The sequence below is a fragment of the Perna viridis genome, chromosome 2 (genome assembly GCF_037379345.1).
Source record: "Perna viridis isolate PV_CMFRI_1.1 ecotype Kerala chromosome 2, ASM3737934v1, whole genome shotgun sequence".
NCBI classification, from domain to species: Eukaryota; Metazoa; Mollusca; class Bivalvia; order Mytilida; family Mytilidae; genus Perna; species Perna viridis.
The window spans coordinates 8,457,349-8,483,540 of NC_142446.1; the positions used below are offsets into that span (position 1 = coordinate 8,457,349).

At 33.4% G+C, this 26,192-nt stretch overlaps 1 protein-coding gene across 1 annotated transcript in view; it reads right to left on the bottom strand.

Moving 5' to 3' along the window:
* Positions 1-22,086, bottom strand: part of LOC148623532 (solute carrier organic anion transporter family member 4A1-like) — a 35,910-nt gene extending 13,824 nt beyond the window's left edge. Inside the window, exons 1-5 of the mRNA XM_088565400.1 lie at positions 21,867-22,086; positions 12,788-12,853; positions 10,959-11,026; positions 9,756-10,072; positions 308-505 (exon numbers count right to left, since the gene is read on the bottom strand). Coding sequence (XP_088421526.1) covers positions 308-505; positions 9,756-10,072; positions 10,959-11,026; positions 12,788-12,853; positions 21,867-21,875 — 658 coding nt within the window. The 5' untranslated portion in view covers positions 21,876-22,086. The remainder of the gene's footprint in view (positions 1-307; positions 506-9,755; positions 10,073-10,958; positions 11,027-12,787; positions 12,854-21,866) is intronic.
* Between the last annotated feature and the right edge of the window lie 4,106 nt (positions 22,087-26,192).

The window sequence follows — 26,192 nt, forward strand, 5'->3', positions numbered from 1 at the left end:
TAGCTGTTTTATTATCTTGGTAATCATTTCAAAACGGAGATTTTAGACAATCAAATTTCATATAATTAACAATTGTTACACTTTTCAATTTTCACATCATCAATGTGTATGCGCTCCGCAACTGAACCACACATAAGGTAAAACATCACAAACATCGTCTTCTTTTAACCAGTGAATGAAAACAACTTATCCTTTCTCTATAACATCAAATACCATTATTTCAATTTGAAACAATAACTCCAGAAACTGAGACAATTGGTTTAATTAGCATTTTTCCATTTATTTTTTTTAAAGTTATTTTAGATACCGATGTAAACTGCAGCTAACTGGTGGTCTTCGTTTTCATCAATGTAAGCAGTACCAAGCGTAAACATTGGAGTAAACCCAAATCCATGGACTAATTGAGCAACTACAAAGACTGCAAGGTACTTCTCTCCTCCTTCCTGGCATAATTCTGATGGTAGACTACTGGCACTACAATTATAAGACGTCTGAGCTGTGGACTCTGTAACAAACATGGTAAAGTTCGTTTTCATTACAGATCAGTTTCAGAAACTCCGGCTTAGTTGCTTTTAAGATTTTCAATCTTGCTTTAAACGAAAGAGGGAAGTAATGCCTTTCTGCAAGAATCTGACCTCGGAGTGGAGAGGGCAACTAAATAAAGATCATTGAGCCTGTGATTTCGGTCGTAGAATATGATGATTTTAGTGTTATGGCAACCATGTTCAAAAATACTCGTAAAATTCATATAGCTCCGGTAGGCATTAACAATAAAATAATCTTAAGCAATTTGGAAATATTAAGTTAAGTTTGGTTTAAACATATTTTATTTGTTCAAAACAAAATGGATCGGACACAAGTAAATCATACTTATGAAGTCCTTTCCGCAATACAATATTAACAATGAAACATTTGAACATATGAGCATGCGAGTAATTGTTTATATCATAAAACATATAACAAAGTTCTTCAGAGAAGTTATCTACAAAGGAGACGAAATGATTTGTACAGATTAGACGGTGTTGATGAGCATAGCCCATTTAAGACATGTCCGCTAGTAGTACATTAGACTATTATGAATCTTTTAGACCGCTTTATGAAAGCGAAAACGTGACTAAACACACTCTTGTTTTCAGCTAAAGATAACTCTTGACTCACAGAAACTAATAAATTAATATCAAACGGGATGTTGTTAGGTAGCCAAATGAGATCATCGATAAGTAATTCCCTGTATTCCCTGTACAAAGGACATTCAAAAAAATGGTGTTGAGCATTTTCAAATGAATATCCACAGCGACAAGGCGGATCTGAGATCATGTTAGCTTTACATAAATCATTGTTTAAAAATGAGGCAGAACATCTTAGTTGTGTAAGTATAATATTAATTTTCCTTGGACCAATTGAGAAGTATTCTGGAATTTCAGTTTTGACATTTCTACTTTTTAATGTCATTTTAAAGTGTCCAATTGATTTTGAGTGGCGTATTGAGAGGTCAAGAGTATTCCATTCTTTAATTGTTGCAGGTATGAATGAATCCATAGTTGAAGACAATCTACAAAAAGGTACAATGATATCTTCCCCATTTCGTAGGGGTACATTGTTATACTTTGTATATTAGGAGGTAAAAGATTACAAAGATAGTTAGGAACGTTATTATTTTTCATATTAAAAAGCATTTGTAGTCTTCTTTTCTTTCTTCTTTCTGCTAATGTTTCCCACCCAACTTCTTTATAGATTAATTCTTTTTTTGTAAAAATTGGCAAATCAGTTACTATTCTTGCACATTCTAATTAGAATTACCAATACCACAGTTATCCCAAACTTCACTTGCATATTCAAAAATAGGTCTGATAAAACCCAGATACAACTTTTTCAAGGTTTTCCTACCTAATTGATATTTTAATTTACGTAGCATTTAAGTGTTTGGATATGCTTACTATTGTAATGTCAATGTGCTTCTGCCATTTTGCATCATTAGAAAAGTTAATACCCAAATGCTTATGGGTGTTTGTAATTGGAAATTTTTTTCCATTTAACCCAAAATTGAGAGTAGGTAATGCATTATTGGAAAATATCATAATTTCTGTTCTATCAGGATTGTAAGACATTTGCCATTTCTTGGACCATTCATCCAACTTTGCCAGATCTTGATCAATTACAGGCTTAATTTGTACATGATTTTGACTGGAAAAATTGAATTAAGTGTCATCGGCAAATAATCTACACAGTGAAGTAAGTGTATCTGCTATTGGTTGATATATATTACAAAGAGCAAAGGGCCAAGTACAGATCCTTGGGGAACACCCGCCTAAATATTACAGGTGGAAGACGAAGATTGGTTTATTAATACCTTTTGGTTTCTTTCAGAGAGATAACTTTTAAACCAGTTGAATAATGAGCCCTTTATCCCATAGGCTTTTAGTTTAAGTAGTAATCCTTCATGCCATACTTTGTCAAACGCTTTTGAAAAATCACAGAAAACAAAACAATTTATTTCTCTATTTTCAAATGAATTCAACATGCAATTGTACATTTCTAATAACTGGTGAACTGTGGAATATTTTGAAAGGAAGCCTGACTGGTATTTATAAATTAAGTTATAATTGTACAGATGATTATATACATGTTTGAAAATAATTCTTTCCATAACCTTTCCTATACAGCTTATCAACGAAATCGGCCTATAGTTTGAGGGTAATGACTGATCCCCCTTCTTAAATACAGCAATAACATTTCCCATCTTCCACTGGGAAGGAAATTTACATTGTTGCAATGACTTATTAAAGATTATTTTTTATAGGAATAGCTATTTTTTCGGGGGATATTTTTAACATTTTATGACTAATGATATCTGGACCAGATGCTTTATTTGGCTCAATTACCTTCATAATATCGATGATCTCATTTGTTTCAATATCAATTTCCGATAAAAAGTTTTCTGTCCTATTACAAAATTCTGAAAGAGAAATATTAGTGTCATCTACGCGTGATATATTTGAAAAATATTCATTAAATATATTTGATTTGTCATCGTCATCAAAGGCAAAATCTCCAAACCGTGGATCATTTATAATGTTTTGTAGTGGGGGCATTTGACTTTTCCCTTTGGGACATTTAATTAACATCTTCATTAGTTTCCAATAAGTTTTTGGATTGCCGGCATTTTCAAGTATAATATTATCTAAGTTTTGCTCGAATTCTTCTTTTGCGTTTTTCTTCATATTATTGACTTTCTTTGCTGTTTTTACTTTGTAATATCATTGTCTTTGTTTGTAAGGAGGGAGCGTTTCTGTAATCGGTCTCTTTTCTTCATTTCTCGCCTTAGCTCACTATTAAACCAGGGTTTATCGATTTTTCTAATAATTACATATCTAGTGGGTATGGAGTCTCGGGCAATTTGTAAAAATTTATCGGTAAAAATGTCACAGGCGCCACCAACATCTATCCTGTCAGGAAGTAGTGTTGCCCAGTCAACTTCATTCATTAAATTGCACTGTGTCAACTCTGTCATAGACCCATATTTCACGTTTATACGATTTTGATTTCGTTTTAGGACATTCAAGAAAAGCGACATATGCATCATGATCACTTATTATTCGGGGAATTTCTAGTACATCTAAGTATATACATTTGAGAAAGTCGTTTAAAATTATCGGATCTAGGAGAGTTCTACTATAATCAGTTATACTTGTTGGTTTTCTTATTACATTATTTAAATTGAAAAGATTGATAGTGTCAAGCAGTTTATTATTATCCAATTTGAATAAGTCTGAGTTTAGGTCTCCGACAACCACAATATTATCACATATTTGACTTGCAATACCTAATGAGTGATTTAACAGTGTCCAGTCAAGATCGTCCATCCATTCTGGTCGATATGTATTACAAATAAGTAATGTCTGGCCTTTTGTCCTGATTTTTACCCACAGTGTTTCATCAGTCTGATTTTCTAATTCGGGTAAACGATCGATGCCCACATGATCTTTAACATAAACGAGAAGACCTCCCCCCAAACGTGTTCCTATCTTTACGTACTATATTTGAACAATGAATCGAGTTGGATATCAGTGTCTTCTATTGCTGGATTTAAATGTGTTTCAGTAATCGTTAACACGTCGAACTCCTCAAAGAAGTCATTTAGAAGTTTATTTCTGATACTACGGATATTTACATTACATATAGAAATACATTTATCGTCAGAACTACTTGCTTCGGTTGACGGACCTTGATTTTGTTCCACATTACCAATAATTAAGATGACGTGGAGTACAAACAGCAGGAAAACGATGTCAACCCTGATTGGAGTAAAGTCAAAGCTATAATAAAAACTGTACAATGTAAGTTTAATTAGTTCTAAAAAACTGAATTGACGAAGGTATCCGCGGTCTTTTTTTACTCTACAATGAAACAGACTTATGGCAATCCTGTAGGTCACAGGGTCACTACCCATCCCCTTTCAGTTCAAAGGTAGTGACATTGATCAGGGATCGCCATATTACTGAATTGTAAACGAACAGTGAATAGGCTATTTCATCAACACCATACAGGTCAGATAAGGAGAAGAGAGAAAGAAGTAAAAGTATTGAAAAGAAATATGTACAAAGGCATGTTTTTTCTGTTAAGAGAAGTGATTATTTTACTTTTGGGTTTGATAAATATTTTTATAAAAAAAAATTTGGCTTTTAAGTAGTAAGTTCCTGTAAAATATTAGTTTTACCTCCAAACTTTTGTTACTATGGGCAAAAACATTAATAAGGAACTGTTGCAATTTTCGTGATCATGTGAAATGTTCACAGCCTACATTTTATACATATTACTTTTCGAAACATAGAAACATAGAAACATAGAAACAGTGGGTAGCAAAATCTAATCAGAAGCAAAACAATACAAAACAACTACACTACATGTAAATTATTTTATATACTTTTTTCTTTAATCTGAATATGGATAATTGTTTTCCAAATTTATTTTTCAATTTCTTCGTTATTATTATTATTTTTTTTTAATTGCATATAGTATGTGTATTTTACGTATAGTATGCTTATCATAAAAAGTTTGCCAGCTAGTTTTGGTATTGCAAATAGTAAAGAAACAATAGGCTGTTAGTATTTGTGTTATTAAAATTGTTTAAAAAAGCACGGTCTATTGTAAAAAGCGTTGTACTAGCAATTATATTGTGAAAAGATGTTTCTGTGAGAGTCAGTTAAATATGGAAAATACCTGACACTCAGATATTGGGTGCTTCATTATGATTGGTGCATCGCCTATGGTTATTTAGACAGACAGTAAATTTTGTTACAGGGTGCGTAGTGAACCGAATACTTCCCACAGTTCTACTGGATGTCTACATAAACATAGATAGTAACCTGGGACCATATAACATGTTTGTACGATTTTCTTGCAGAAAATATGAATATTGTTTTCTTGCATTTGTGTTTAATGGAAAAAACACATCTAAGGTCATAACGTACTTCCTTTGTCGCTTCATAAAACCTATGTTTGTCTTGGTGTCCACGGCGTGTACACAAATACACACTGTGCTACAATTAATAAAACTTTACATTACCATTGAAGTCAACGTGAACAAAACGGGGGTGAAATCAAGTCTTTTATCGACATGTATGTTTGCTAACTTGAACTATAAAAATGTTTTTTAGTTTCAGTTTTGCATTTTTAAACTCTTCAATCATTCAGCTGCAAAATTGTGTGTCGTGAAAATGCAGTGAAAATGCGTACATTTTTCATTTAATTGTTTTTTCCATGTTTACATTTAAATGTGTAGGTGGTTATTTCAAGAAACGCTTTCAAACATTACAAGCAAAAATTGTTGTTCAAGTTTTGATACTCGATAGTTCGTTCACTACGCACCAGGCTACTCAGTCAGGCTACTAAATAACACTACGCACACGGCTACAGAGCATTTTAACGCATTTCATGAATCGTAAGTACATTTCATCTCTTTGATAAACTTTGGAAGCTCAATTTTAGGTATATGTAGTGTTAAGTATTGACATTTAACTTTTGATTTATCGTGTTCTATAAAGATCAAACTTCTGAAGAAATTATTCTGCTGCAGTAAGTCACTTGGATAATGCAATGTAAAGCTATTTCTAGTGTTGTACAGAAAAGATCCTGCCTAACATAGTTTACAAACACCCTAAAATGTAATCAATTAATTAATGTTTAATGAAAAATTAAATAATGCCCCTCTAACGTGCCTGTGTCAAAGCGGGAGATTAAGCCGCATTTGCGGACATAAATTTCTGCCGTCATATTTGAACCGTAATAAAGTACTTCAATTCTTGTCAAGAAAAAAAAACGCGGAAAGCATTCCGCCTTGAGAAAACTTTCAATGTAAGACAGACTAATCACATCATTTACTTCATTTTAAATATGAGTATTAAATTTCAGGTTTGTGTCAATTGTAACACCTACATCTTTCTAGGTTCTTACAGATTCCAATGACACATTACCTCCTTCGTATGTTGGAAAGCTATAGACTCTAATATCAGGATTCTTTGGTGAAACCGTTAGTACTTTGCTTTGAGGAAATCTTAACAACCATTGCTAACACCATTTGAAAAACTTGTTAATATTGTCTTGGACACTTGAAAATGAAGATCTAGGATTTGACGCATTTCGGCATGTCATTTATAAACTCTACAAAAAGGAAAGGACCAAAAACTGAGCCCTGTGGCATTCCGATAGTGACGTCCTGCCACTGTGAGTATTTCCCATTTGTACTCTGTTTCCGGTTGGTTTACATTTTGTTTACCAAGTAACGAGTCTGTGGGATTATTCCAAATGAGCAGCCGTTTATGGGGAACTTTGTCAGAAATCTTCAAGAAATCATGGTATATTGTGCCTATTTCATCTCCTTTGTCAAGAATTTTTTTCAGTAATCCACGACTCTAAGAAGTTGGTACGTTAGTAGAATGACCTCCAATAAATCTAAATTGTTTGTCGCTAGAGAAGTTGTTGTCGCTCGTATTGGCAGAAAACCCCAAGCGACAGCGTTTCGTGATTTTTCCTTCACTTTATGAACAAATGAAAAAATACTTAATTGGTTTGAAAATACGTTAGTTAGTCAAGTTCATTCAATTTTTTTTCTAATTTTTAATGCATTTCTTATAACATGAATGTAATTTTGACAAGATTTGCCTACGTAAATACTTCTTAACTTGCAGAGTAGCCGTGTGCGTAGTGAAATTCAGTAGTCTGGTACGTAGTATATGAATTATCGAGTATTATTCAAAACGTTTGCAATATTTTTGCTGCTAATGATTGAAACCGTTGAAACAACCACATACACATTTAAGAGCAAAAATAAAAAAAAACATAGTTATAACGAAAAATGTACGCATTTCACGACATGTAATTTTGAAGCTGAATGATTGAAGTGTTTACAAATACAAACATATATTGTTCACTGTTTGGATACTACAAATATTTTCATCAATAGTGGCTGGCTCTTCACTTGCATATTGCGGCTTCGATTATTTGCACGAATGGTTTTATCCAATCGAACGAGTTCATGTGCCCTAGGAAAATAATTTTGATCATACTAGATTTATATGTAATACAGGTTTTTTTCTGGTAAGAAATTAAAGATTGTAAAGTTAACAAAAGATTCTTTAGTGGTCAAAGTCCAAATTTCATATTTATAACTCACTAGAACTACTAGATTCGGTCCAATTGTAAAATGCTCTGAACTTTAATTCATTCTACTGAGACACAAGTCACATTGTCGCAACCGGTAGGAGTGACGGATTTTGCCTTGGACATACTTTCAAAGATTACTAGTAGGGCTTTTTGAATGTCCGATATTTCCACAGAGGTATGTAGACAAAATAATTGCTGCAATAAATGCAAATAAGCGAATAAAGAATGAGAAAAAACTTAGCAACAAAAATCGCTGAAAATGCATTTTCGACATTTTTGCTGTAGATTGAAGTCGAGGATTCCCTACGAAGCCCCTTTTCAGCTATTACAATGTAAGGATTTTTCACCTTCGGTGATTTACTGAACATCATATTTTAGTTATGCACAAAGATTAAGTGCTTTTAAGTAATAAAGCAAAATTTCGATAAAAAATATATAAACCGTAGACCTATAGGTTATAACTACCAAATTATTATGAAGCATCCGTAGCCAAACCATAGAATAGTTCATGCTTATTAGCAATTTCATTTTATAGCACTTATTATCCCAAAGTTAACCCATCTGCTAAAGATATAATTGACTAGTGACGTAATTAAATATAGAATTAATATAAAATATTTAATTCGTGAATATTTTTCTATGTACAAAATTAAAGGATAATTGACCCAAGTCCTACATTTCTAGTTTGTAATCTTGAAATTTTTTCGTATTAAATGTTTATCAAGTCTAATACGGTGTGGGAAAATCTACCATCTTAGTGTCAGTATATCACTATCAAGACGTATAACGTGAGAGGGTAGGATCAACGATATTGAAAAAATAAGTACGTTAAATAATTAAACCAAGTATAACGGCCATTTCAAACTGCAAAATCGATGAAAGGCTACAAATTAATGATGCACTCTTTGCAGAGGATTCGAACTGCTTTATCATCTATAGAAACAAAGCATGCACAAAGTCAATGACTCTAAACGACCTTGCGAAGTAGGCTATATAACCAGGTGATAATTCATCGTTAGTAACGTTAGCTTTGATCCGATGATAATTCATTGTAAGTCTTGAGCATGAACGTTAACCGGATGATTATTCATCGTAAAAAAAACTCTAAAGCATGAATATCTGCATTAACCGGGTGGTAATTCCTTGTAAGTAAGTCTAGAGCGTGAACTTTTGCATTAACCGAGTGATTATTCCTCGTAAGTAAGTCTAGAGTGTGAACGTTAGCATCAACCGGGTGATAATTCCTCGTTTGTATGTCTAGAGGGTGAACGTCAGCATTCAACGGGTGATCATTCTTTGCAAGCAAGTCTAGAGCGCGTACGTTAGCATTGGCCGGGTGATTATTTCTCGTAAGTAAGTCTAAAGCGGAAACATTAGCATTAAACGGGTGATAATTCCTCGTAAGTAAGTCTAGAGCATGAATGTCAGCATTAACCGGGTGAAACTTCTTCGCAAGTCTAGCGCATGCACGTTAGCATTAACTGGGTGATACTTCTCTTTATCGCTATTTTGTTTTAAATTCCCTTTGATTTGCTACACGATAATTTTCAATATCGCGCCAGTCGAGTGAGAATGAAAATTGTCGTATAGCTGCACAACATACGTGACGTCACGTAGCACTCTGTCGAAAAATAGTCCCAAATGCAATCATGCACCTAGCGATGTACAAGTAAAAATAAAAATGTTTTAAGGGTGTATTGTAATGATTTACAACAGATTAAATAAATCGTTTGACGTTTAGGAAGTTACTTTTTTCACCATATATTAAACCGATCAACATAAAACATATTGATGTTTTGACGTATAAACAACGAAAATATTATCCTATATTAACGGTGTTTGAAAGATGAAATTAACAATTCAAATTGTGCCTAAATTGAAATAAATACTTTTTCTCCAGAAAGTACTTGAGACAAACCACAAACATTCGTTGTTTTAACAAATAATGCAAGGTGTGCAATGTGATTGAGTTATATTGCAATCATGGTTTTATTGTCACTTGTGTTAGGATAATTTTGCTATAAAATTTAGACACTTTAATAGACTTATCCCATAAGAGCTGATAAATATCGTGAACAACAAGGTATGTATACCTGGGTAAATATACTTTTCGGCAAAATGTGGAACCATGAAAAGAAAAGATCCGACGGCCATGATAACTGATCCTGTTGCTACCCATGATGCTTTGTTGTATCTGCCTCCGATAAAACTGATAAACAAAACTACAATGAGAGCTCCTATGTCTTGTGAACTTGGAATTATTGCTGATTTAGTAGATGGTACTTTAAACTGTCTCTCGATTGATGGAAGAGCTGCGTTTGCAATTCCATTAACTGCATAACCTTCCAAAAAACACATGATACAAACGAAGATGGTAAACAACGACATCCGGTTTAGTCCCTGTAAACACCTGAAGCGATCAAAGATGTGTTTTAGCCTTTCAATGTGAATTAAGTCGGGTATAGTTTCAGTAATAATGTACGATAACTACTTTTGTATATACTGATAAAACCACATAGTTAGTAACAACTTATTTCAATAAAAAAAAACTGTAAAAATTAAAAAGCTGGATTCTTTAATTATTAAAAATATCAGATTTTCACTTTTCACTTTTATAATTAAATAACTTTTTTTCACTAGCATAGCTAATAATCGACCCGATTTAAATGCATTATCTGCTGATCTTCTTACTAATTTCATGGACAGACAGACAGTAAACAGAAAGGCTCAAATATGTTACTATGGTTGATGAGATTATAATATTGTAAAACATAATACTTTACATGATTCAAATCTTTACAACAAGAAGATATTACAGTAAGAATAATAACCTTGAAAAAGTAAAAGTATTATAAACTTATTTTGAGTTGTTGAAGTGTTGTTTTATATTGAAGTGATTATAAAAGTAAGAGACAAGGTTCTGTAAGAGTCGGTGGGAAATTAATGTTAACGCGAATAAAGAGTTTGTTTACCACTCAAAAGGACTTAAACCGAAAATACAACGTATCTATCTAATTTGAAAACACGAACAGTCCCAATAACACAAATTTGCGACACACGGACTGTTCATGTTTTCAAACTCCCTTTTCAAATCTTCTATTGTTCGAGTTTAAAAGAAGGTGAAAATGAACGCGAAGAAGGTTTAGGTTTGATAGCTAGATACATTGTATTTTCGGTTGAAGTCCTTTTGAGTGGTAAACAAACTTTTTATTGGCGTTAACATTAATTTCCCACCGACTCTGACAGAATCAATACCATTGTCTATGGATTTGGTGGTGTTACAATTTAATTCTTACTTTGGCTTAAATGAGCAGAATCCCCAACTTGTGCCTGTACCGTCTTTCTGTTTGGTTTGGACAGGAAGCTATAACAGAGATGACAAAAAACAATATTGTAAACGACAAAGCCAAAGTCAAAATGCTGAAATCAACTGAGTAGATGGGACAAATTCGGGACGGGACATGTCGAAACTCGTGCTATCCTTTTTCTTAAGACTGTTAATATATCATGTGTGGAGTTAATTGTAATTTTCTTCTTTACAAGGAATGTATAGAAATACAAATTAATTTGAAGAATCGTTCAAAAATACAGTTTATCCCACATAAAAATGTCATACTAATGTTTTGATCTCTTTAATATTCATGTTTATGCAGAGCTTAGTGCATCTTGAAACATGACTGCATTTTTAATTCAGACATTTCACAAAATAACGAAGATGAACATGCCAAAAATGGAAGGCATTTTAAAATATTACGGAATTTCTCGGTCATCTTAAATCATTTAGAAATTCAGAAAACAACTTTTACTAAACTATATATCAACAGGTTTCCTATCCGATATTCGGATTTGTCATGTAAGCCTTTTTCGACCTAACATGTGGCAAAGTTAAATAAAATGTTTCACTGGGCTTAGTTTGATACGATCTTAGAGGTCGAACCCCGAACATTTTTGACAAATATGGACACACCTGAATACAGTTCTGAATTTTAATTCCGATTAAATATTTGACACACGATAAGGATTTGACCAGAATCAAAGTTGTTCCCTTTTTGGTCCCGTATTCATGAATTGTTCCAGTTACAAGAAGAATTATTACAGGAAAATCTACCTACTATTAGTTATGATCTCGGGTATGATCTACATTCAGTCAAGTTAATATCCACATTTTCTGGAAATGCTTATTTCTTGCAACTTTTTGGTCCCTTATTCCTAAACGGTTCAACTGACAACACCAAAATAAATTCCAGCTTTCCTTTTTTGTAATAAGACACCATGCGGTATAATTTCATAAAGATTCTTTTGTTTACCTATTGAGATGAACGTTTACCATTTATGCTTATTTTGTTACAGTAGATATACTTAAGTTACATTTCCATAGTATTTTTAATGTATATCATACCTATTACACTCTGTCATTTTACAAAATCACACTGGCATATTTAATATTTTAAATGAACTAATGTTTAGAATGATGTAAAAACAGATTATTAAATTATTTTAAAAGAAGTATTGACATAAAAGATTATGTTGTAAAATTACAAACATTAATTTATAAAACCTCTTTTAAGGGGAGATAATAGGCGGGAAAATGCTCAATAGAAATATAATGGGAATTTTATAGATTTAGAAGAAATTCTATCTACCAGTTTTTATAAGTTTGTGAAATAGTGAAATTTCCCACAGAATACATACAAAAATTGCCTTTATCTTGAAATCAAGTTCGGTGACTTGTGTTTTTTTTTACATTTAAATTCTATAATATGTTCATTCAATGTCATTTTCTAGAAAAACTAGCAAAATGTATCTACGATCGAGAAATATTTGGTATGATCTACCTTAAACTTCAATTGTCAGAGAGTAGTTCTCGCTCACAAGTAATTTTCACCAACCGATTTTTCGTCCTCTCCTTTGAAACAAGTTCATGCCCAAAATTTAAGACAAAACGTCTAACAGATTGCTGATATTTTTTTTTCAAAAATGAGTTATCATACAACGATTTCCGTTGAGGAACAACTTTTTGGGTGAGCAGATAGATTAGCGAAAACTGTTTCTGTCGTGAAAATGGCGAGATGTACTCTCAGACCATTACTTTTTTTTGGGGGGGGGATAACGTCTGTGTACCTACCTTACTTTCTGGCACGACCTTGACGTCATCAACGGACGTTGTGTAAGCTGCATTATCATAACCTTTCTGTGAATGTACAATATTATAAATACATAGAATCCATAACCTTCATCTTATTATTCACTGCTTATTTAACGCAGACACAAAATATGTCTTGCAAAATCAGAGCGAGAACTATAGTCGAAAAATCAGTTTCGTATATTGAATCGTAGACAATAACATTTGGACTTGCAAGTTAATATAAATAAACCAATGTTGACTGTCAAAAGGGGTTAAATTTTGTCATCAATATATAGGCTTGCAGGAGCTCACAGTTAACAAAATTCACAAACGGGTATTTCTTTTCCATGAAGCATGACTTTTTTCACATACGTTGGCCCACATTGCTCCGCGCTCATTTTTTTAATCTTATATCCTAACAACTAAGAAGCATGGTTTAAGCACTCAGCATTCTATGGTACATAGTTAAAGGCGTTGTGGGATGTCATGGCATCTGACAATTGTCACGACATTGTCGCTCTTTACGGTATGTTAATCTCCCCGCACGAGACTGTGTAGACGTTATGTGCGTATTGCAACTATACTCAGATATTTTCACTAGTGTCCTTCAATTACTTCTAAATAAGATAAGAATGACATCGAAAGGGAAAAAACTTATTACAAACGATGCTATAGTAAATATTGATAACAAATTAAGTCCAGTTTATAAACTTTGATCGACTTTGAGCCCTTTTTGATCATTCTTACGTTATATTTATATGAGTGAACAGTCTTTCATAGCACAGCTTTGTGTAAAATGATTAAGTGGAATTTTCATTTGAAATTATCTAAATATAAAAAAATACAAAAACAAAAGTGAACAAGAGGTGATTATGAATAAAGGGATTCAAAACCCTGCCCCTTCTATGACTCAATACAGTCTCGAAACTGCATAATTTAGATTCAGCATATCATTTTCCCACTAAAAACCAAATTCATCTAACTGAAAGCATTTCGATTTTTTTTAGAGGAAAATCGGTTTCCATGGCAGAAGTGTCTTTTGAATCGACTCGAAACCACAAATTAAGGACTAAGCATGTCATTTTAACCCTAACAACAAAATGTCATTCAAATCAGAGCATTTTGAATTTTTGGCGATAAATCAACTTCCATGGCAACAGCAACTTTCAAATTGTATTGAAAGACAAAATTTGGACTCAGCGTGTCACTTTTACCGTAAAAACCAAATTTCATTCAAATCAGAACATTTTGAAATTTTGGCTGGAAAACCGGTTCCCATGACAACACGACTTTCTTATTGTCTCGAAACCTCAAAATTGGGACTCAGCATGTCATCCATGGCTACCTTAGTTTTTGAGATATCGCAATGTACTATAATATTTTGATATTTCCCCTTTTTCAGTCGCCATTTAAAAATTAATGCTTAGACAAAACTTCAGGTTGTACCGCATATGTTTATTGTCGGTAATGATAAAAACAAGCGCAGCATATTTACCTTATAGGACTATTGGCAGTGGTAAAATCTATGCGCCCACCAATGCTAACCTAATACAACGTGCGCAGCGTTTTAACCCAAGGAATATCGGCAAGAGTTAAACAACGTGCGCAACATTTCAGAAATATCGGCAACAGTTGAACAACGTGCGCAACGTTTCAGGAATATCGACAAGAGTTAAACAACGTGCGCAGCGTTTTAACCGCAGTAATATCGGCAAGAGTTTAACATTGTGCACAGCGTGATCATCTAAGAACTGTCGGTAATGGTTAAACAACGTGCACAGAGTCCTTAGTTTAGGACTATCGGTATTGGTATAATAACGTGCGCAGTGTGTTACAACATTAGGACTACTGGTGATTGTAAAAACAATCTACCTAGCGTTTTCACCTACCAAGCTCCGTAACAGCGTCTGACGTTCGAAATTCACTCTAGATGCTGCTGCCAGTCCTCTCAGAAATTTCAAGAATCTTGAAAAGTCGGGAAAAAATGATTTTATGCAAAGTTATCTGATTGTCAAACGACGTTTGATTTGAATAATGTCCGAGAATGGTAAAACAATGTGCGAAGCTTGTTTACCTTACGATTGTCGGAAATGGTAAAAACAATGTGCGCAGAGTATTTACTTCAGGACTGTCCGCAATGCTAAGACACAGATCATTTTCTTCTCGAGGGGGTGGGATTTTATGTTGAGTTAGAAAAAAAAATGTCACAGACGCAGTCAAATCTATAATTTTTTACATATATGTTTTTAAATCTACATTGTTAAGTAATGGACTATACTGAATCATATTTTTTCTGTCCATTGATGAGTACATTTTTTAATCAAAATGAAATCAATCAAGGTTACTTTGATGCTTACACGAGATTGCTGTAAAATGCTGAATACAAGGGTTCCAAATGATTTGTAAGAAATGTGTTCCTTACCATAGGTCTACCTCCTTCAGCAATTATAAAAACAAAAGCATTTTATTTCCAAACATGTTAAATGCAATGACGTAATGTCTACAATATTATCTGAGCTTCTTTACAGTAAATTTAATATGATTTTATTTTTCGACATGGCTTATACTGATAGAAATTGAAGTATAAAATACATCGTAAAATAATGCAAATGGTTCATTAGGCCATGGCGTCAGACATCGATCGCATGTGAAATATCATCGTCTTATGTTGTACATGTGTTTAGATGTACAATTAAATGCACGTTACGTAATATTTGTGTGTCAATAATGAAATACTACTACCATCTATCAAACATAAACAAAGCCTACTATTCAAACTTTGGAAGGTATAACAATACAATGTATACAAGATAATTATGAAATAAAAAGTTGTTGTTTCTTAATATGTGGTTCTTACGTTCTTCTTTGTTTAGTGACTGATTATGGAGGGGGTGTGTATTTTATTGTAGGTATTTTCCAAAATATCAAGTGAGTGAGTATTTTTCTATTTTTAAAGAAATATCACAAGACTTTACATACTACAAAAAAGAAACCTTTTTTATCAAAAGTTTTGCTAGTTCTAAAAAAGCACAAAAAAGACAATGGCAAAACTGCAATGAGTCGTTTTCCGATTGTGACGAAGTTTTTAATGATATAATCAAGCAGTACCGACGTGTAACCACTTGTGGTAGTATTGGAGCCAGTATACATGTATACGGGGCGCCGAATATGACTTGATCTTTTTGTAATCAAAACAATTTTGAGTCACAAAAATCAATTTTGTGAGACAAAATTCATTTCTGTGTCACGAAAGTCAATTCTGTGTCACAAAATTAAATTATGTGTCACAAAATTCAATTTTGTGTCACAAAAGTCAATCTTGTATGCAAATTAGTTTACAGAATCCTTTGGATATGCAAATGAATTCAAAATGTGTAGCATCATGTACACGTGTATCACAAACTTAAAGCATTCACGGCAATACAGTGGATAAGGTACGAATGTGCACAGTTATAATAAAGCACATAAGTGAGGGAAATATCGGATATCGTAGTCATATAACCCACTGTATCACTTAAAATCTTGAATCTAAAGATAGATAATTGGAGCATTTGTAAACAAAAGGGTTCAACGGAAGTTAGACACGTACTATGTCGGTTTTTCATCTCGCCCAACCTATTCCACTCAACCGAATTTCTTGTGTCATACATCAATAGAATCGAAATGAAATAAAGGAATTTATCTGTATCTAGCAAAAAAACGTGAGGGATAGTAGAACAAAATAATCTTCAGTCGACTTTTACAGATTAACAAATTTCACCGCACAACATATTTCTAATATGATTTTCTCGGCTAATTTGACGATTCATTTCTTTTTCCAACAAAATGTGGGACAAATACATTAATACAAATTATTTTGTCAAATTTCAACAAATTTGGTTGCGATTAACAGGTCGGGCAAAAGCATTTTATAGTAGAGTTGAAAGCTGTCAGGAAATGATCACGTGATTCACCAGGGAAAATCCCAATAAATCGAAAGTAGAAAAATCGCGTATTTTAAAACCTGTTTTATCAAAAAAAATCTCATAGAAAACGTATAACAGCAATTTTAGTAATTTCAAAACAGTTTTACTGTAGAATGCAACATAAAAGATTTTTTTTTTAATTTCACTTAAAACGACCTTAACCGTCCTGCGTTGCTCGAAGTAATCGGAAACCTGTTATTATATCCACTGAGAAACTTTACAAAATCATGATGAGAGAATTCATTAGCATATTCAAATGATTCTGTATATTGATTTGTATACAAAATAGATTTTTTGTGGCAAAATCTATTTTGTCTCATAAATTTGAATTTTGTAACACAAAAATGTCTTTTGTGAAAAATTCAATTTTGTCACACAAAATACACTAATCGAATTTTGTGACACTGAATTGACTTTTGTGACACAAAATTGAAAATGTGTAGCATGTTATAAATTTTGTTAATTAGAATACATTTTTGTTGAACAAAATTCACTTTTGTCTGTACAAAATTGAATTTTGAGTACAAAACCACAAGAGTCCCATTCGGCGCCCCGTAATACATGGAATCCTGAGAATTGTTAATAAAATATACTATTCTATTTAATATCTCCATGCATATTGTCCACGGTTTTGTGAAACCAACTTTAGTTTTACCTCTGATATTGCTTCATTTTTTATCTTTTTTAACATAACAAGTATGGATACAGACTGGTATTGCCCGAGGGGCAAGTATGGACGCAGACTGGTATTGCCCAAAGAGCAAATTTGAACATACATACATACGTTTTGTCTTGAAAGAGTAACCAATGGAACTAAGATTCTAGCGGAAATCAAAGGAATGTATTCCAGAGACAAAGACCAGACATGGAAGACAGACAAACACAACAATGAACATAAAGTAACTAAAATAATACATACGAAGTAACAAAAGTAAATGAGAAACTCGGACTCCACTTAAAACTGGGAGCATGACCCAGATGCACCGGTAGGGTGAACGTGTTTGCATCGTCCAGAAAACTCCTCCATTTATTGATATCAATAAATGGGGAACAAATTCCACAATGACTTGCCACAACCATGAGACATGTCATATACATATTTTTCCTTGAAGGTGTACTTGCATGGATGTGTTGAACTTGCTCTGTCATGTTAATAAGGATTGGGCATTTCACTTTATGTAGGTTAGCTTGGTAAAATTCTGGGCTCTCAGTTTTTTTGTTTTTTGTTTAGATTAACAGAAAGCGACAGTATGGTATCTGTCAGTAACATGGATGGCCCTAATTTTAAAATGGTATGGGCCATAAACTAAAAAATTTAACAGGAGCAATCATTAATTAGTAGTTTGTAAAATCATATAAAAATTTCATAACCATAAAGTCACCGCACGAAAATCAAGTGAATATGGACGACGACGACACGGACGCCGCAGACGATGACGTTGCTGTCAGCTCCATTCAATTACTCTTCCTTAGGACCAAATTAGTAGTGTATGATTTGCTAAGAAGAATTAACATCTCTAATGTCACATTCGAAATTCTTATGAAACAAAAATACAATACCGGTATATAAAGAACTTTAAGGCTAAATCCATCGGTACTGACTCACAATTAACACTTCAAAATCAATATTTCAACTAAATCTTGTATCAAACAATTTAATTAATTCTAAATAGTCACATACATTTGTAGCCTGAGAAATGTTTCCTTGGACAAAAACGGTGTACATGTTTTGCAGCTGTATAAAATATTTCATGCAAGAGGCACTGCCAGTATCAGTTGGTATCAGAACCAACATAACGTGTATGTACATACAGCACTTCACAACACTGTCATTAACTTTTCTTTAGAATCTTTATTTGTATGTAGATAGAAAATTGATGTAAAAGGTTGGATTCCGTTATTTCATACCCCAGGCCAAGTCAGAAAAAAGCTTGCCAGACAATCTCTAGCACTACCTGAGTAATAAATATACCATCCGTTTAGGCCTGAAAAAAACGTTTCCGGTCACCCTACTGACCCTCCTTCAGACCCCCTACTCATAAGTTTTTATTTGAAATTTTGAAGAAAAAAAATAACGTAAAAATTCTGTCGATTGTCTTTCAGAAAAAAGAAGAAAATTGAAAACACACATGCCATGAGTATGCTCTTGGTCGTGGATAATCCCTTTTTGGAATTCGTCACTTGAGATATTTGTTTTGTTTTTACCACCTCCGTCAAAACAAAAAAATACTTATGCGCCGAATCCCAAATGAATTAGGCTGTGGATTTAGTCTATTACATGTTTAGTCTTTGTATATTTGGTTTTCATTGTATCTTTATGACTTATTTCATTTCAAAAGTATCAAATGAAATTAAAAATCCCTTCCTACCGACCCTACAAATTTTTAGACTAGATCTGGGAATCATAACATTATTTTTTCGGCCATGGAAATTTCTTATCAATTGACTGGCATGCACCAATATATGTCTTACATGCACTGGATATTGTTGGTTTTATCCCAAAAAGTATTTTGCTAGGTCAAAGATTCAGCAAATGCTGCTGTAGGCTATAAAACACTGTATACAGCGTGCATATTACAAATTGAATCACTAGGTCACCGATCGACATTAAATCACGTGATAATGCATTAATTTTAATGAATTTAATTAATAAACGTGGTCATATGACAACCAATTTCCCCGAATACACAATGACCCACATTCACGGGTTTGACTATGCCCGGGGACTGTATAAACGCTTTGATGCTTTACACCGTCCGTGAGAGACCCCAAACGACAGCCAAGGACGTTAAAAAACACCTCAGTCCGTCATGTATTACACACGAGTGCAAAACGGGTCTATCAGCTTTGAGAATATATGTTAGCACGAATACGAAAATAAAACCAAGTATAGGAACAGTCAGCTGATTGTCAGCGTCACTTATATCGTGGAAATGATTGGCTAACACTGTGTAACGAAAGATTTTTGGAGGTTTTAGTGGTTTATATCCACAAAGACACTCGAATTATCTCTTAGAAGCAACGATATTCTAGCTTAATAATGCACGAAATGAAGGGTGTAACGGATATACGGAAAGTGCTATCATTTTCAACTTTATTGTTATAGTGTTATTTAATCATATGGATTATTCCACCAGTTAAAAGTTCTTTTCATTTTAGGGGCAATAACGGTAATAAGGACACCGTATTAACAATTTCTTACCACATGTATCTATTATGGTTTTCAAGTGATAAGCTAATGAAGAGCTGCGCTTTAAGCGCATGATACGCCCGTTGCCCTTTTAACTTGTCCTAATGCTTTTAATTATTTTATATGATTAACTAGAAATACTGTGAGCCCAGTGAAATACCCTTCCCCCCAAAAAAGTAAATAAAAAATGCACAAACAATTTGGCAGTATCAAGGATACCTCAAGTTTGTTGTCTTGATTTTTCACCCATACATTTCTATCTTGTTCAAAACACACTTTTCTGGCAAGGTTACCAAGTACCTTTTATATTTGTTAGTCGATCATCATAAAAAAATAGTCCGTTTTCCACAATTTTTCAACAAATAAAATTTCCTTGGCCGTTTCCGCCTTTTTTTAAAGAGTAAAACTTCGTAACACGGAGACGTTAAATTTGACACGGAAGGGAGCTTACTTCAGTATATATGAGCAATTCACCAAAGTTTCATAAAAGTTAGTGAAAGTGTTCTCCAGTTATTGTCCGAAAACTTGAAAATTCCACTTTTTTAATTAAAAAATCATAACACGGAAACGATAAATCTAAAATTTATAAAAATCGAAATGGAGCTTATGTCAATAAATATGAACAATTCACAGAGTTTCATAAAAGTTGGTGAAAGTGTTTTTAAGTTATTGCCCGAAGTGTGGACGACGGTATACCATAATATGTCCCGTCTTAGACGAGCGTATGAAAAACCACAAGATAAATTTTAGCCGTTCTTCTAAGGAGTGGCCATACAATTAGAAACGTAAGGACTTTTGTGGGCCTTGACATCAATTAAAAGTTTTTTTTTTCAGTTTATGATGGTTTCAAGTCATACTATAAAGCTAAAACCGAAAAGATTGTCATTTCTTTTCCTCTCCAGGGCCATTAGGCTTAGAAGGATTTGTCACATAACCAGGACTATATATGAAGACTCTTGAAAAGCTCTTTATGCTGAATTAACATACTCACATTTACTTTCAAATATGTCTTATAGTTTTTGAAATATATGTATTTAGTAACTTGATCACTGTGGTATAGAATAGTGACCATGATTTACGCTTCATCTGCATAATCGACACATTCTTAGCTCACCTGGTCCAAAGTTTAAGTTTTATTTCCCCTTTATTGCCATTCTTACTAATTTTTATTACAGTTTTCGGTCATTAACTTTAAAAGTATAGCAATTAGCTTAAAGAGATTAATTCTACATTATAAAAAGGATACGGCCTTAAAGCGGCATTTTACTCCACGCTAAATTGAGACTAAGCTATTATTGTTTCGATAACATCGCTCATAAAAACTAACAATGTTGAAGAAAGTTACACACCATAGAGGAGCTAAATTGTATCAGATATAGTCTCAACAACAAATAACAATTATAAAGGCGGCTTCATGTATGTCAAAAGCTATTAAAACCCTATCGTTATGACTTTTTGGTTTAACCACTGAAAAACACTCCCTCAGGCACTTCCTAATTTTAAATCTTTCTCAGTGTAAACATTTAATGTACATAAAATGAAGTAAAGTCTTTGAATCGCGGTTTTCACGCCTATTAAATACTTGAGAGTTTTGAAAAATAACCATACGATGACACAAAAAGAACAACCATGTATCCTAATCCATTTGCAACTAAGTAATATTCTGTCAAGATGTCTTGTTAAATGAACGAAGACATAAGTGTAACAATGTACAATGCCAAATACAAGTTAATTGCTCTGTCGATTTTTTTAGTTATCTAGCTCAATGATATAAAGAGTTTGATTATGAAATTTTATTTAGTCCTCTAAACCTAAGAAGGTAAGAAAATGCAAATACACGTAACACTAAAAATTAGACATTGTAATTAGAGTTAAAAGTATAGTGCGTCACCTGTCAGCGTTAAATATTATGCAAATGTCTTACCTGTGACATCGTAAGCTTGTTAATGGTCAGAGATGGTTGTCATTCTCCGCTTCACTGCGCCTACGTCACCATTGTAAATACTTTCATTGTTCTTTATCCCTTTTATAACTTGAAATCGTTCGCGAAAAAAAAACGTAAAGTAGCTTAGATTATAACCTAGTTTTTCGACCAATCAGAGTTAGATCAGTGAACCATTCAGCAGCTCACTTATTTCTTTAGGTTAAACACGTGACCGCTGTGATATTGGCTGCCTGGAGTTCCCATTAGCATCACATGACAGCCATGGTGCTTAACTCTGCCAACGTAACCGATTGAGCTTACAGCCTCGCATTTCACTGGATAATCAAAGTACTACAGTACTGAGTCAATGGAGGCCCCTTAGTTTGCCATGTTCACATTTCAAATTGTAATAAAAAACAAGTCTTCAGTCGTTAATCGTCTTTTTTTTTCTGTCACTGATTTTGGTTTACTTTCTACATCCGAAATGGCACGAATGCGATATGCTCTAAAATCGGATGACTTCCGCTAAAATCTTGATTACCTTGATATGATTGCGTGCTCTTTCGTGAACGTGATGACCCGAATGCTTTCAATTACCCGGAACTGGCAATGACTATGGATAGATATCGGGGTCCTGATAATAAATATGACCCATATATAGTCAATTGTAACAAGTCCCTGTGTTTGAATCGGAAACTGGGTAATTGTACATAAAGTCAATGCTAACCGATCATTTCATCTTTTCATGTAAACTTCCCGTTCTCATACAAGCAAAAAACACAGAGACACGTGTAGGACATGTTTTAAAAGAGGTACGTTGTAGCAATCTTTGGGTCGCTTATGATATTGACCAGGGAACCAGATTAGGAATCAGATTAAACAACTGGCAATCAATATTCATAGACATCGAGACCGTGCTAATGTATAGAACCTATATAGCCTTGTAATGAGCCCCTGTGTCTGAATTGGAAACTGGATAATTAAATGTTCAATGCTAACCGATCATTTCATGTAAACCTCCCGTTCTCATACAAGCAAAAAAAACACGTAGAACACACGTTTATTATATAGATAGCAGTTGTTTTATCGAATGTTCCCAGTGAAATAAATTTCGATAATTTACACTGAAATAAATTCGGTAATTTCACTCTCGGACTTTCTCCCACCAAAACATCACAACTTAAAAATCAATCCGCCGTTCACAAAATTTGAACTTTATGTTGAAAATGGCAACGAATAATCGGGGAAGTCTATATAATAAATAGGGTAATCAACTGGTTACCGTGAATAACCAAATTGTGATCACTCATGCCAAGTACACAATAAGATTTAACTCGTGCGCGGAACAAGTTCCGCACACACGTAAAATCTAGGCGTTCTTCGGCACTCGTGATCATATTTTGGTTATTCACTCCTTCCAATTAATTAACCTATTAGTATTATATATAAGATGTACATTTTATCTCTAATGAAGCTGTTTAAAAAATAATGACATGTGAGCAAAAAGAAGAGGTCACGTGTTTCCGCTGCCCCAACAAAGTGAGATTTTTAAGGAGTAGGGTTCATTTCTCGGCTCCTCGTCAGATCAGGATTAATCAATAGTGCTCCATTTCGCCTAGAATCTAAATACACTACCATTTCTATGTCGACCCCTTAAATTGACTACTTCCGGTTTTAGGCCGTACAGAGGCTAAATTTTGTGTTTTAATCCTTCTAGTAGTGAATCTCGGTGATAAAAGCACGCTTCGTCGGATTTAAAGCACATTTTTGAAAACCTTTTTTTTTCATCATTAAGATAACAAATAATAACAGGAATACAATTAAAATTATGGAAACTAAGTTTGTTACAATAATTTTGTTTTATGTTTACAAGTAACATTGTGTAAAAAAGAGCTTTGCGCAGCACGTTCCAAGTATTTGTTGGTACACTGTATATATGCATGTCATGCAATATCTATGCGTTTGTTGTTGTTTAAACCTTCTTAAGTAAGTAACATGACTATAAGCATGTTGTAAAGCAGCAAAAAAGGGCAAAGCATCAGGACAAAGCGCTAATTTTTAATTTCTTATCTATTTATTATCAGCTAACACGGTACAAAGAAGACTACAATTATTGTACATTAATAATTTAAGAAGTTTTCAGTATTTTATAAATAAAATCTGATTCAAAATATGAAATGATTGAAAGAGTAATCAAGGGAACCAAGGTTATAGCGGTAATCAAAAGAATGCATTCTAGGAATGATACATAATACCTCAGATTATAGCTTATGGTTTAAGTTGGTGCTCTTCAAAAGGTATTTGAAAAAAATGCAATTTTTTTTCAAAAGTATCAAATAACAGATTACATAATAAATAAAAAAAATTATATAGTGAAGGAGACATTTTTTTACAGAAATAGACAATTATCTAAATGGTATATTATAAAACATAACCTGTTATGTTTATATATGCTGCATCATATTTCCGCAATTTCGCAGAAATAAAGTTACTTTTCTGCACAAGAACCTTTGTCTCTTTAATATTATCTAAGGCTGTTTAACATCTACATCTTGAAATAATCAGGCAAACCAAAGAATATATCAAAATTTGACATGATCCTCATCTGGCGAAGGGTAACGCGAAGGTGACTAATTAACGGGGCCACAGATGCAGAAAAAAAACTTCAGACAATCAAACCTTTTTCGCAACTCATGATCTATGAAGAAAGGATGTCTACATTGCCTTCACATGTTTGTGAAGTTACCCAACCTTTTTAAAAAATAGTAAAAAAAATTTCCCAAATGACGTCCCTTTCACCTTCAGAAACTTTTCTCCTAAGGTCACATGGGAAATCAATACTTCGATTGTTCGACTGTCACCACGTGCTAAAAAAGCGCGATGAAACAAGTCATCAAATAGTGCAAACTTCTTATACGGACTTCTAAATGTCAAGAAAGATGCAATATTAGTTCTCTCGAAACTTTTGATCTTCTTTACCATACGATAAATTGAAATCTCGTTCGAAACAATGAGTTAAATATATGCTATATATAAATCCTTGTTTTAAAGGACTTACTCGTAAATCTTTTGCCGTTTCAAAAATTATGTTGCTCTTGGACAGTAAGAACATGTAACAAGATTCTGAAAAGTTTCATTCAATTCCATTCAGTAGAGTAACGGATAGGTGACGCCCCTGCTCCATTTACCCATATTAAAAACGACTGAGTTCATGTTTTGCTATGTGGAATCCCCAAATTGATTCGGATAAAATTCTAGAACAAGAGGTGCACACTGGGAACATGTAATAAAGATACCAGTATGAAAGTTTCATTCGTTTCCATTCAGTGATGTGCGTGAAGTAACCTGTAAGAGATGGCTCCCCTGTGTAACCGAAGGAAGGACGGGCGGACACCTTATCAATATATATCATCCACTTTGAAAGTCGGGGTATAATAAGGGAACAGTCATTTGATTTCTGGGGGTATTTTTCCGGTATTTAAGGGTGGGTATTTTGATTCGAAAAATTATGTTGTTCTTGGTTACAAATCCACAATTATTTTTCTAAAATAACGCAGAAGGGTAAAGTGTGCTACACAGAAAAGCAGGTTTGCCACATGCTTGATTTCCTCATTAGTAACATAATTATCACATCTGGAGTACCTATTTTTTCAAAAAGCTGGCATTCCAATGGATACTTACTGTGCTCCTCTCTTAGCCAATTTGTTTTTATATTTATAGGAGACTGAATTTCTTAAAAACTCATAAAGAATAAAAATTAAATGGTACTAAAAATCCTTTAACTTTACATATAGATATATTGATGATGTATTGTCCATCAACAACCCTTCTTTTGGTAAATGAATATGGTCAATATATCCACCAGATCATGCTGCATGACAGCTAAGGATTTTTCGAACTTGAATGGGCCTAGAGGGTATACAGCTATATCATATGTCAATGGAAAGATAAATCAATGTTGTTTTTGAATATCATTCACTTCTAAGTGAAAAGTGGTAAAGTTTTCTGCTGTTTTGAATTAATTAGAGGAGGGATCAAAGATCAATCGACCCCAATACACTTTGATAAGTGATTTAAGTGAAATCATTCATTGCAGGTATCGGAAAACAAGTAACATGTTAAGATTATATGAATAGAATTTCAAAAATGTAAAAAAGAACCTTTTTTAGGGACAATTTTATTTTGTGATTAAATATTCAACTCTTGATGGAAAAAGTTCTTTTTTACATTTTTGAAATGCTACACATGTGTCCTTTACATGTTACATGTTTCCTAATACCTTTAATAATGATTTCACTTACATTACTTATCAAAGTGTATTGGGGC